This window comes from Dipodomys spectabilis, unplaced genomic scaffold, assembly GCF_019054845.1.
Source record: "Dipodomys spectabilis isolate Male_0828 unplaced genomic scaffold, ASM1905484v1 ptg000017l, whole genome shotgun sequence".
Classification (NCBI taxonomy): domain Eukaryota; kingdom Metazoa; phylum Chordata; class Mammalia; order Rodentia; family Heteromyidae; genus Dipodomys; species Dipodomys spectabilis.
Window position 1 is genome coordinate 9,681,887 of NW_024870694.1, and position 14,083 is coordinate 9,695,969.

The window sequence follows — 14,083 nt, forward strand, 5'->3', positions numbered from 1 at the left end:
TCTGGCTGGGCGCTGGTGGCTCACGCCTGTAATTCTAGCTACTCAGGAGGCTGAGATCTGAGGATCCTGGTTTAAAGCCAGCTTGGGCAGGAAACTCCGTGAGACTCTTATCTCCAATACTGGAAGTGGCAGTGTGGCTCCAGTGGTAGCGCAGGGACAGCGTCCAGGCCCAGAGTTCAAGCCCTAAGACCGACCAAAGAGAAAAAAAAGCACTCCAGGCGTGGTTGTACACTGCTGCTGTAATCCCAGCACTCAGCAGGCCAAGGCAGGAAGATCGCGAGTTCGAAGCTAGCAGGGGTTATATACTCTCTTTAGAGAAACTCCCTTTCGAGCCACCAAACACTCTTCTCTGACGTGAGTCTTCCCGGAAACCTTCCTTCTGCTCTTCTTTTGCGACCCCAAAGCAACCCGTGTCCTTCGGAGTCTGTGGCTCTGTATTTAAATGTTTGCGGTCGCGGAACACCACCAACAGGTGCGAGGTCCCGGGGACCGAAGTGGCCTTACGATCATTTAAACGGTCCTAGTCTTCACCTCTAAGTCACATTCTCAAGATGCAGAATAGCAGGTGGTGCACGGTTCCTCACCCGCACCAATTCCTGAGAAGAAAACACCGGCTAACCGCCGGTCAGATCTCGGAATCTCGGCCGCGCGCAAAGCCGGCCACACACGACACCGAGGTCTGCATGCTCGGCCCTCACGCAGCCTCAGATTGGGTAGAATAATGCATGTCGGGAGTGACCGGACCTTCGCAGAGCTTGCTGGGAGTTGTAGTTCTTGGAGCCGGAAGTGAGGGTGGCGGGGGTAGAAACCACAGCTGAGGCAGCCAGTCATTGACGTTGACGGCGCCTGGGTGTAGTGCATGCCTCCGACCCCACCAGCTGTGGGTAGACCAGGAGACGATCTGGGTGCCCTGAGGGACGAAGTACCGGGACGCCTCTCTCTAGCAGGGAGGCGGCCTCGCAGTCCCGGATGCGGCAGGAGGGCGCGGGAATGGATTTTGGCGGCTGCGAGGAGCACCTGCCTAAGGACAGCAGGTGGGCTGGGGAAGGGTGGAGAGTCGGGGGGCTCCCGGAGGCGCTGTAGCTCCGCGAGGCTTGACATGGCTCGGGAGGATACCTGGAGGTGCTGGCCTGAAGGCTACTGGGGCGGCCGGCCCGGGACTTGTTTGGGAAGAATTTCATAGAGGAGGGACTGGCTGGGCGTTGGTAGGAAGAGGGATCGGGTTTAGTAATGGGGCGGGAGAGTGGGTAGGATTCGTTGCCAGTAGGGGAACAGGGGAAGTGAAACCCAAAGCCAGGACTGGAGATGGCTGGAAGAGCCTGGGAGAAAAGGTCTGGGCTGCTAGATATAGTGAGAACTTAACAGGCCAGAGTCTATAGATCCCAAGGTTGGTGCCTTGGTTGAAACTTGTGGCTGCAGCAAGCCAGGCCAGTATCCAGAGGTGATATACGAATTTCTGGGAGCAAAGATTTTTGAGTTGTGACTGGCCTAGGAATGTTACACAGGGATGCGTGTGGGGAGGAAGGCGAGGAGGGTCTGTGGGTAGAAAGCAAGTCATTGCAATGACAGTTGGTGGAGGTGGGGGCTTGCTGATGAGATAGAAATGCTGAACGTGCTCTTGTCAGTGCTGGGTCCCAGCCAAGAGAGTGGCAGGACCTCTTTGACGTTTCCTTTTTCACCTTCAAGCCTTTCACTTCTTCCCCATGTTGCAAACTAAGCAAGTTTGCACTTATGTACAAGTGATGTCAGCCCATATCTTCAAGAAATTATGATTTTTTTTTTTTGTCATGGGGCCTGAACTCTGGCCCTGGGTGCTGTCCCTCAGCTCTTCAGTGCTCTACCACTTGAGCCACAGCACCACTTCTGGCTTTTTCTGCTTATATGGTACTGAAGAATCGAACCCAGGGCCTCATGCATGCAAGGCAAGCACTCTACTATTGAGCCACCTTCCCAGCCTGAGAAATTAGAAGATTTAAGATTTATAGCTGGGCGTTGGTGGCTCATGCCTGTAATCCTAGCTACTCAGGAGGCTAAGATCTGAGGATCATGGTTCAAAGCCAGCCAGGGCAGGAAAGTCTGTGAGACTCTCATCTCCAGAAAGCCGGAAGTGGCGCTGTGACTCAAGTGGTTAGGGTGCTCGCCTTGAGCTGAAGAGCTAAGGAACAGTGCCCAAGCCCAGAGTTCAAGTCCCATGACTGACAAAAAAAAAAAAAAAGATTTACAAACTACATTATCTCAATGATCAATTGGACTTTGTGGAAGTGTTCCTGATATTAGTGTTTGCTTCATTAATAACTGATCTGAGGGCTTGGGAGGGGTGTGGCTCCATAGTAGAGTACTTACCTAGTATGGCAGGAGCCTCTGGATCCTCCCTCTCCCTCCCCAACCACTGCCACCACCATCATGCTCCTAACTGCTCTGACCTCAGAGGTTGCAGCAGTAATGTGGTATAAGGTAGGCTTCACTGGACATTTAGAAATAGTTTCATATATAATTATGGTCTCAGGAGCCGCTGAGGTCCAAAGATTATAGGCAAAATGTTTATCTTTGTGGAAATATCCCCAGGGGAGAATTAAGATGTTGTGTTCAGATAGAGATGCTACAGTGTTTAATGGAAACTCCACTTTTATATGCACAAAACCTGTTGAAGAAAGCCTGAACTAACAGGCTTTGGGGTTCTTGCCTGAGTTCTAGAATGATGTATACCAAGTGAAACTGAACATCTTCCCTTTTTTATGCTTCAGTTTCTGCTTATATATTTTTGTCTATTAATTCTTCCTCCAGATGTCTTTGAAGTGTTTCATGTAAAAGGTGCCATGTAAATTCTAAACAAGATTATTGTGATTTTCCTTTAACTATCTCCTGTGGGCAGGCTGGGTCAATTTCCTTCCCTATTTAGCTGGAGTTGCATTTGTTACTTATTTATTTGACACTTGCTTATCCTATTCCAGGCACTGTTTTAAGAGCCTTACAAATGTTTGCTTATTAAATAGCCTTAACAGGGGCTGGGAAAGTGGTTCAGTGGCAGAGTGCTGAATGAGGCCCTGGGTTTGTATTCCTCAGCAACACATAAGCAGAAAAAGCCAGAAATGGTGCTGTGACTCAACTGGCAGAGCACTTGCCTTGAACTGGGTTCAAGCCCAGAGTTCAAGCCCCATGACTGACAAAAATAAACCAAAAAACAGCCTTATCAGTGGTATGTGTTGGGTACTATAATTTGCATTTCATAGACAAGGAAGCTGAGACATGATAAGTCCATATAGTGAATACTTGGCTGTGGGTTCAAATTTAGCAACTTAGTCTGCACTTTTTTTGGGGGAGGGGGGGCCGGTCGTGGGGCCTGAACTCTGGGCCTGGGCACTGTCCCTCAGCTCTTCAGCTCAAGGCTAGCGCTCTACCACTTGAGCCACTTCCAGCTTTTTCTTTTTGCTTATGTGGTGCTGAGGAATCGAACCCAGGGCCTCAGGCATGCAAGGCAAGCACTCTACCACTGAGCCACCTTCCCAGCCCTAGTCTGCACTTTTTAACATCTGCACTATATTAACTATGCTGCCTTTCAATATACTAATAATGACATATGTACAAGGTAGTATAAATGACAGTAGGACAACTTCTTTGCAGGTATCTTTTCCTATCTTTTACTCTTTCTATGCTTGCTTCTTAACCAAAGAACTTTAGTTAAATAAATTTTAGCAGTGGGGTTTTCCCATATAAAGTCTCTCAAATATTTGTTACAAGTTTATTCTCTACTGGTGGCTGGTTAACTAAATATGTTGTTTATGAGGATTCATAGTACTGATGGTTTCATTGGCTTAAAAAGATAACTGGTAAATACATGATTTGTGCCTGAAAATTGAGGGGCATTGTGGCTGGGTCAATAATTCTGCAAATATAAATTTTCTATGGCCACTCAGAAATAGCCTTTTAAAAATTTTTTCTGTATGAGGTATGGTACTGGGACTTGAACACGTGCTGTGCTTGCCTGCTCAGCTGGTACTCTGCCATTTGAACCATGTCTCCAGCCTTGCTTTTTGTTGGTTATTTTGGAGTTGGAGTCTGGAGGATTTTTCTACCGTGGTGATTTTGAATTGCAATTCTCTGTATCTCCTAAATAGGTAGGATCACCTGTGTCCAGCTAGAAATCTCTTACTGATGAGATGACATCATTTTTGAATGTGAAGAATACAAACTTTTCATTGTATTTCCTGAAAGTGGTTGATAGAGAGAAATTTGCATGAGCTTTAAAACCAGGCACTGGTGGTTCACACCTGTAATCCTAGCTACTTAGAAGGCTGAGAGCTGAGGTTCATGGTTTTGCAGCCCAAGCAGGAAAGTTGGTGAGACTGTTATCTCTAATTAACCTCCCAGAAAGGAAGTGGAGCTGTGGTGCAAAGGGATAGGGCGCTAACCTTGAGCAAAAAAGCTTAGGGACAGCTCCCAGGCCCTGAGTTCAAAGCCCCATGATCGACAAAAAATATATAAAAAAACAAAACAAAACAAAAAAACAAGACCCAAACTCCCCTCCTTTCTCCACCTTTCTTCTCTTAGTTGATAGTATTTTTCCACTCAAGTCAACCAAGCCAGAATCTCTGAGTGAAATTAGATACTTCCATCTCTATTTCCTATATACAAAGGTACAATTGAATTATCTGCTTAGCTTGATCAAGTTGTTAAACCTACTTGAGTGAGACGTGAGTCTTCCTGGTATGTACTAAAGGGCAAGGGATTGTCTATTTCTACCCTCTCTCCAGTGTTCTTGAAACATGGTGGGTATATGATACACAGGTTACTATATGCAATGGCAGAGCTTGTTCTTCCTCTTTCTTCTAATAGACTTGAGCACTGCGGGGACCAGGCTACTGCCTTAGTTTTTAACTTCACCTTAGGAGTTAGTTACATGGCTTTTCATTGAGCTAGCTGTCCTGTAGCAAAATTCATTAGTACTTAGAGGTGGTATAACTTTCCCTAGGGTTTCCTTGTTTGAACAGTTGAAAGAATGGTTCTAGCTTCACTCTGTCACTCTTTCTTGGGCCATGCCATCTTGTGAGATTGGAATTCCGCTGCATACACTACTCAGTTTTTCTGGTACAGTAATCCAGAGTCAGAACTTAAGTAGTGAGTTACTTTTTAGTGTTTCTGAACTAATATACAATTAACACAAATCCCTTCTACTGTTTTGTATCTCAGTTAATAGCATTTTCCACTAAATCAGTCAAGCCAGACCTTGGGAGTTAAATTTGATACCTTCCTTCTCCACTTCCATATTCAAGCAAGCTCTTTGAATTCTGTTTATGAATTTTGAGCCTTCTTTTTTCTTCATTTCCAAATATAATGGTTTATATTTCAAAAAAAAGCTAGGACATGGTATGGTTTTCAGGCTTGGCCAAATCTAGGTGTTATTTGTGTCTGTCTCTAAGCTCTGTTTTACAGATGTGTTGGTTTCATTCTCAGGCAGACTCTTCTAGAGCAAAATCCTTAGCAACTCTAAATTTGGCAGTCCCAATAACAATAATAGAAAGAATACAGTCTCAAAAGCTGTGGCAAAAGTGAAAATTCTGGGACTGACTAACTTATGGCTCTGTTCTTGAGATCAGGGCATGCAATGTGCTGCTTAGTTGGCTTAAATTAATGTACACAATACTGCATCCTATGATAGGGTAAGACCTTGGACCCCCTAGACCAGAGTAAAAAATCAGAGTTCTGTTCTCAAAGTCAAAGATCATAAACAATGGGGCTGGGAAGGTGGCTCAGTGGTAGAGCGCTTGCCTTGCATGCATGAGGCCCTGGGTTCCATTCCTCAGCACCACATAAGCAAAAAGAAAAAAGCTGGAAGTGGCGCTTTGGCTCAATTGGTAGAGCTCTAGCCTTGTGCTGAAGAGCTGAGGGACAGCGCCCAGGCCCAGAGTTCAGGCCCCACAACCGGACCAAAAAAAAAAAAAAAAGATCATAAACCATGTATTCACTGCAGACTAACATTATCTCTCAAGGGGGATTATTTAATTAATCTTTCTATCTAGATTTAGTCTTCTAATTCCAGACAACCTCTACTGCTATAAACTTAATATTTCAGAAACCAAGTTACAGTAGTATTTTGCTCAAAGATGTTTGGTGGTTTTCCCATTGAAAAGACAAGATAGTCAAAACCCCTTTAGACTGGTACTCTATCGGTACATTAGTCCCTATGAAGCTGCCAGTCACGTAACCATAGCAGTCACATCTTTCTCATTATTTTCATTCTTTTTGTTGTTGTTGTTGGTCATGGGGCTTGAACTCTGGGCATAGGTCCTGTCTCTCAGCTCTTCAGCTCAAAGCGAGCACTCTACTGCTTGAGCCACAGCACCACTTCCAGTTTTCTGAGTAGTTTATTGGAGATAAGAGTCTCTCGGCCCTTTCTGCCAGGGCTGGCTTTGAATTGTGATCCTCAGATGTCAGACTCCTGAGTAGCTAGGATTCCAGGCGTGAGCCACCGGTGCCCGGCTATTATTCTCATTCTTGAGTCTGTATGCTCTGCGTTGCCTAGTAAAGCGCTGTGGTCATCGTTTAAATGACACTCCTCAAGACATTCCCGGTGCATTCTTTTCCACATTTCTACTTTAGCACTCCTCATTCCAAGTTTCCCCTATTACATTTTTAATTTTCTGAGAGATGGGGCTCCTCCTCTTTAACCACCATAGCCCCATTGCCTGACTTAGTTCTTCACATCTGTTGTTCAATGAATATTTACTCAAGGGAACATTAACAATTTGGTCATGCCTCTCATAGTTGGGCAGATGCCAGTAGTACTCTTGCCATTAAAAGGGCCTCTTCTCCTTTCCCCAGTCACTTTTCATTTTTTTACATTTATCTTCATTTCCCACTTCGCCCCTCTCATCCTTTTCTCTTGGTCATGCTAAGATAATACAGAACTGGTAGCAAAGCTGGATGATCACAATTTAGGCAGTCCATGCTACTAGTTCAGATATTAATACAGAAAGCACAAATGGACCTTTGAGGCATTTAGGAAAACTGCTGTAGTCAGGAGCCAGGAGTGAGAGGGCATATCAGCTGACGGCAGCAAATCCTAAGCTTTTCTTGTAGTCTTTCTCCTCGCAGCTGTTTCTGCTTCTTACAACTTTACCACTAAGTGGACTTTTCTTTTTTTTCTTTCTTCTCCTTCTCATCCTTTCCCTCTCATTTCCCCTCTTTCCCTTCCTCCTTGACTTCTTTCTCTCCTTTTCTCTTTCTCCTTTAAAGCTTTTCCTTTACAAGTTTCACCACCTTGTCTAGATGATTGTAACCTGTTCTGTCCAACATATTTACTGCTAATCACATGCAGTGGTTTTAGCAGGACAAATGGTATGTTGACAACATATGCTACATTTCTCTGAGAGGAAGTTGAACTAGAGCAGGACCTGAATTCCTGAAGGAGGTGACACGGTAGAAGACATTCTAAGTGGAAAGACCTGCAGGAATATGGCCATAGTAGTGAGGGTGACGTGTTTGTAGTGGAGTATAGATTGACAAAATGATGGGAATATTTGAACCCTATACTATGGAGTTTCTGGCATAAGAGATTTTTGGCCTTTTGTTGAATCTACTCAAATGTTGAAATTTGATAAATGCAGTGTCATTCAAATTTAATATGATTTGGTGAGGCAATTGTTGAGTTAGGTATGACTTTTCAAAGTATGTCTATAATATTGCTCATTTCCTTGCTGGTATTCTGCTCTCAGAAATTAAAGGGATGGACTGGCCTGGGGTGCTTCAGAGTTGAAATATTGTACAACAGAGTCAAGTATTTTTTCCTATATGCACATTACTTATTTAAAAAGTAGCATATATATTTAATTACATAGTCCAAAGTTAAGTACTGTATAATTAAAGCAAAAAATATATAACCAGAGAGAAATATTAAACATATATTAAGTGTAGGAGTCTCTTGCTACCTTAGTATTACCAATAATTACTTTTAATTATGTTTTTCTCTATTTTGAGGCGGGAGAAGTCTTTTTTTTGTTGTTGTTATTGGTGGTGGTGGTCGGGGCTTGAACTCTGGGCCTACGCACTGTCCCTCAGCTCTTCAGCTCAAGGCCAGTGCTCTACCACTCGAGCCATAGTGTCACTTCTGGTTTTCTGGTGGCTAATTGGAGATAAGAGTCTCATGGACTTTCCTGCCTGGGCTGGCTTTGAACCACGATCCTCAGATCTAGGTGTGAGTCATTGGCACCCAGCTGGGAGAAGTCTTTCTAGGAAGTCCCTTCTGTCATTGAAAGTCCCAGAGCCTTGCCTGATCACATATTGTCTTTTGTTTATTTATTTATTTATGGGTCCGGTCATGGGCCTGAACTCTGGGCCTGGGTGCTGTCCCTCAGCTCTTCAGCTCAAGGCTAGCACTCTACCACTTGAGCCACAGCGCTACTTCCGGCTTTTTTGTTTTTGCTTATGTGGTGCTGAGGAATCGAACCCAGGGCCTCATGCATGCAAGGCAAGTGCTCTACCACTGAGCCACCTTCCCAGCCCCACATATTGTCTTTTGGATTAAAAAAAAAAATCCTTTATGGTGCATTTTAGTTTCTTATTTGCTAACTTTGTTCAGATCTGATTCTTTAGCCTCAGAGAAGGAGTAAACAATATTCTCCTTGTATTCCCCTCATATTACTCAAGGTAAATATATCTTCACAGTATTTTTATAATGGAATTGTAAGGGTACTTTTAAATTGATCAGGACATTTGTAACTTAACTTTGTTTTCATTTTGAATGTCACTTCTTATCTATTTGGCAAGCTTAGGACAGGCCTGGCATTTAGGAACACTTTCCCCCACATACCCTTGAGTCACGTAAGCAGTTTCTGTTCTTCTTTAAAGGAGGAATATGGTCAAAATGCCCCTAGAAGAAAATAGAAGGGACTTTATTCTGGGATTGGCTTTCATGTGAGTTAATGAAAAGGATTCAGGCAGAGATGTACATATGCCAAATACAGACTATTGGCTATAGAATAAGAGCCACATGTTTTTGTAGCTTTGTCATCTTTCTCAGTGATACTTTATAGTGGGGAAAGGAAGTTCTTTAGCTTTGTTTGGAGGAAATTATTAGTATATTTAAATGCTCTGTGTCTAGGATTTCACTGCTCCTTATATAATTTTAGACGCAAAGACTTATGATGATAGGGCTTAATGTCTGCTTTTGCAATTTGTCATCTTTGACAGTTAATGTTGTGAGATTAATACAGAATGACTCAGAACACAGATATGTAGTCACCTGTTGAGACAGACTTGTTGTCAGGCCTGTATTACTTGATTATAGCCTAGTGGAATGTGAAAATTATGTCAGTCAGAGGAGACTGGAAGTTAGCCCTGAGAAAGCATAGAGAATACAGTCACTGAGCAAAAGTTGGTATTCACTTGCCCTCTAGGGTGGCAATTTTCACAGTGTAACAATAATAGCATTTTTAGTGACTACCTAGTCACTTTAGATAACTTTAGTTATCTCTGGATATTTGTCTTGTTCTGTAACTAGAGGAACCTTGTTGTGGTTACAGAACAAGAAAAATCTGGTGCTTCAAATGTTTAATGGCATAAAATTCAGAAAACTTGATGTCTCTGAATACATTCTCGTTCACAAGACAAGAAGACCAGAGCAAATAGACCAGAATGAGTGAAGGATCTCACCTGGTTCTCCCATTTTCAGATGATGGTCCTTTACCATATCCATCATGAATTTTGCTTGTAGATTTTGTCTACCTTTAAAAAGCATTCACTCTCCTAAATAGTTTAGAAAATATAAGAGATTAGTTTTGGTACTGATAGAAAGGATTCTAATTTAAGATCCTCCCACATCCATAGGTATTTATATTTACATGTGATAAAGTAGTTATGGTAAAAAGTCTCTGAAGAAATCGTTGCTACTTCCTATGACTATCCTTGAAAAGAAGAAAGAGTAATATTCTAATAAAGAGGACTAGGGATGTGGCTCAAGAGGTAGAGCACCTGCCTAGCAAACAAGAGCCTTGAAGTGAAACCTTGGAACTGCAAATAAGAAGAAAAAGTGCTGGGTGCTGGTGGTTCACACCTGTAATCCTAGCTACTCAGGAGGCTGAGATCTGAGAATCGCGGTCAAAGCCAGCCTGGGCATTAAAGTCCATGAGACTCTTATCTCCAATAAAACCACTGGAAAACCGGAAGTGGCGCTGTGGCTCAAGCGGTAGAGCACTGGCTTTGAGCAGAAAAGCTGAGGGACAGCGCCCAGGCCCAGAGTTCAAGCTGCATTACTGACAAAAATAAAAGTGTGCCACGGGGCTGGGAAGTTGCCTCAGTGGTAGAGTGCTTGCCTCGCATGCATGAGGCCCTGGGTTCGATTCCTCAGCACCACATAAGCAGAAAAAAGCCAGAAGTGGTACTGTGGCTCAAGTGGAAGAGCTCTAGACTTAAGCTGAAGAGCTGAAGGACAGTGCCCAGGCCCAGAGTTCAGGGCCCACGACTGATTAAAAAAAAAAAAAAAAAAGTGTGTCATGGACTTTCCTTCCCAGGCTGGCTTTGAACCACCTCAAATCTCAGCCTCCTGAGTAGCTAGGATTACAGAGGTGAGCCACCGGGTGCCCAGCTAAGAGACAGAGTTTGACACATCATTATCTCATGTTTTCCTTACCAGCTTTGATTCACTACATCCAGCACTTTCATTCAATTACAGTCAATTTAAGGTTTTTTTTTTTTGTTTTTTTTATAAGAAGCTATGTTAATAAAATGCTGAGAATTTAAGAACATTGTAAACAATAGTCACACTTTTACTCTAAAGTACACCAAATAACTTAGTAAAATGAGCTAGGATGTGGCTGGATTGGAGGCATGTCCCAAGGTGATTCAATGCAAAACTTAACATTTTTGTCTTAATTTTACTTTAAAATAATTTGTATTTCTAGTCTATATAATATATAATATTTATATGTGAATTTATGTGGTGCTGCACTGTAGTTAGTACTTAGAAATATAATGAATAAGAAGGAATCTTTTTTTTTTTTTATGTCAGTCATGGAGCTTGAACTCTGGGCCTGGGCCCAGTCCCTCAGCTCTTCAGCTCAAAGCTAGTGCTCTATCACTTGAGCCACAGCACCACGTGCAGTTTTCTGGTGGTTTATTGAAGAGTCTCATGGACTTTCCTGCCCAGGCTGGGTTTGAACTGGGATCCTCAGATCTCAGCCTCCTATGTAGCTAGGATTGAAGGTGTGAACCAATGGTGCTGGCTTAATTTAGTCTTCCTTACAAGATTTACCTCTCAGTGTTGAGTCTTATACATAAATGAGAAAAAGGAAAGAATGTGGGACAGGAGGCTCCTTGGCTTTCTTTGATGTGATCAGAATCAGGTACAATGAAGTTAAGTAACCATTGGTACCATTGCAGGAGGGAGCACTGGCAGTTGCTGGGTAATTTGAAGACTACTGTGGAGGGTTTGGTGTCTGCCAACTGCCCCAATGTTTGGTCTAAGTATGGTGGCCTGGAACGGCTTTGCAGGGACATGCAGAACATTCTCTATCATGGGCTCATCCATGACCAGGTACGTTGAACTCTCCTTTTTTTTTGACTGATAGACGGAATTACTTTTTGGAATGATAGTTTCATTAAATTGGTTGACAGGAAAAAGTTGTAAGTCACTAATCTTGAGCTGGTTTATTTTGTTTGTGCCAGTACTAAGACTTGAACTCAGAACCTGGGTGCTCTCCCTTAGCTTTTTTGTTCAAGGCTGACAATCTTATTGCTTGAGTCACACCTCTACTTCCAGCTTTTGTTGGTTAATTGAAGATAAGAATCTTCTTAGGTAGGCTTTCCTACCTAAACTGGCTTGGAACCACAATCTTCAGATCTCAGCTTACTCCTCCTAAGTAATCTATAAAGTCTTGAGGGTAGGATAAAGGAAGAAAAGGAGCCAAGTCAAAGAATCTATTCAGTTTTACTGGGCACCAACCAGTGTGTAATCCTAGCTACTCTTGAGCTGAGATCTGAGGATTGTGGTTTAAAGACAACCAAGGCAGAGAAATCCTTAAGACTCTTATCTCCAATTTATCATCAAAACACTTGAACTCTGGCTCAAGTGATAGAGAGCTAGCCTTAAAAGCTCAGGGATTGTGCTCAGGCCTTGAGTTCAAGCCCCAGGACTGGCAAAAATTTTTTTTTATTCAGTCTCTATCATTCAAGAAATGTTTTTATTGAATAAAAAGAAGCATGAGCTCTATTAAACTGAACATACTGTCCTTTGTAAAATAGTTTTGCATAGAGACCATTGTTTGTTCTGGTGCTGAGTACTTGCATGCTTGATAAGACTGGTATAATTAGAACTATATTTCTTTCATGATGCAAAATTATTTTTCCCTCTGACTGTCTTTCATTTAGATTTTAAATTTTTGTTCCTTTAATTTAGGCTATTACTTTTTTTTTTTTTTTTAAATCTGAGGCCAGAACTTGAACTCAATATCTGATACTTGCTTTTGATCATTGGCTGGTACTCTACTACCTGAGCCACACCTTTAACCCCTGTCATTACTGTCTTTACTTTAAATTTATAACAGCACTAAAGAAATACTTTGCTTGCAGGAAAAATAAGATTTCATCTTCTAAATACATGTGAAATCTGTAGTGTATATAGAAGTTACTATTGAAAATAAGAGGTGAAAGAAAGCAAAGTTTAGCACAAGTGGTTAATAGAATGATTGGATCATTGGGAGTTTCCTCTTAGAACCTTCGCAGGACACATACAAAATACTAAATGTTTTCATTTTTAGATTCCTTTGAACATTCCTTTGTAGGCAGCTGGTTGATTTTTTTTGAGTAATAATTTAGTTATAGCATAATTTTTTCAGTATAAACTTTATTGATATTGAGTTTCTTTTTTAATTCAAATATTCTGATAATCTTTGCATTTTGAAAATGGAATTCAGTAGCACTTAATTTTTTCCTGTGTCTTTGAGAATTATTCCATTTTCAGTATTTTAAATAAGGTTGGATTCTGGCTAAAATCGTCAAGTGAATCACTGGGTTTTGATATCTTCTTTTGGGGGGGGGGGTTGGTACTAGAGTTCAAACTGTATTTCATACTGGCTTAGTGTGCTTACTCAGCTGGCACTCTACACTTGAGCCTTTCTTTCAGCCTACCTTTTTGCCAGTTATTTTGAAGGTGAAGTCTAGTGAACTTTTTTGCCCAGGCTGTCTGTCTTGAATCATAATCTTCTGGATCTCAGCCTTCTGAGTAAATAGGACTACAGACATAAGCCACCAGTGTCCAGCTTTCTTTTTTTGTAATCAGAATTTATTCTTAGCTCAAGTCACATCAGAAAAGACTGAACCGGCTAATTGTCATGAAAGTGTTTGTACTGGTTTGGATTTAATATGTTACCCACCGCTTGAGAAATATGAGAATATTATCTGAGTTCTGTCTTTTTTTTTTTTTTTGGCCGGTCATGGGGCTTGAACTCTGGGCTTAGGTGCTGTCCTTGCGCTCTTCAGCTCAAGGCGAGCACTCTACCACTTAGCCACAGCACCGTTTCTGGTTTTCTAGTGGTTTATTAGAGATAAGAGTCTCACGGACTTTCCTACCTGGGCTGGCTTTGAACCGTGATTCTCAGATCTCAGCCTCCCATATAGCTAGAATTACAGGGTAAACCACCAGTGCCCGGTTTGAGTCCAGTCTTTAAATCAATGTTCCTGTTAGATATTTTCAGGATTCAATGGAGAAGTTAGTCCAGGTTTGACTTTTAAGAATAATTTCAGTCCTTCTTAAGGATTTTAAAGATAGATGATTGTCCTACGTGGGTGAGAGATACCAGTAATCATAGCTATTTGGGAGGCTGAGCTCAGGAGGATCAATGTTAGTCCCAGCAGAAACATTTGCAAGACCTCTTCTCAACCAATAAGCTGGGTGTGGTAACAGGTGTGCACCTGTCATCCTAGCTACATAGCAGAATGAGGTCAGAAGAATCTGAGTTTCAGGTTTCAGGACAGCCAGGGCAGAAAAGTCTGCAAGATTAATTTCCATAGAATAGGTTAGGCAAGGTAGTACACTCATGTCATGATGAGAAGCCTAAAATAGGCAAAATATTGGAGGCATGGATCACTCCAG

The 14,083-nt window shown here is 42.2% G+C and overlaps 1 protein-coding gene across 5 annotated transcripts in view; it reads left to right on the plus strand.

Moving 5' to 3' along the window:
* The window catches only part of Rubcn (rubicon autophagy regulator), a 67,848-nt gene that overhangs the window by 8,749 nt on the left and 45,016 nt on the right, over window positions 1-14,083 (plus strand). For 4 of the 5 annotated variants that reach the window (XM_042670084.1, XM_042670101.1, XM_042670091.1 and 1 more), the window contains exons 1-2: window positions 787-1,034; window positions 11,374-11,527. In XM_042670084.1, the coding sequence (XP_042526018.1) occupies window positions 970-1,034; window positions 11,374-11,527 (219 nt within the window). In that variant the 5' untranslated portion in view covers window positions 787-969. Of the gene's footprint in view, window positions 1-786; window positions 1,035-11,373; window positions 11,528-14,083 lie in introns of those variants that run through there. The other variant, XM_042670119.1, reaches the window with a different exon arrangement.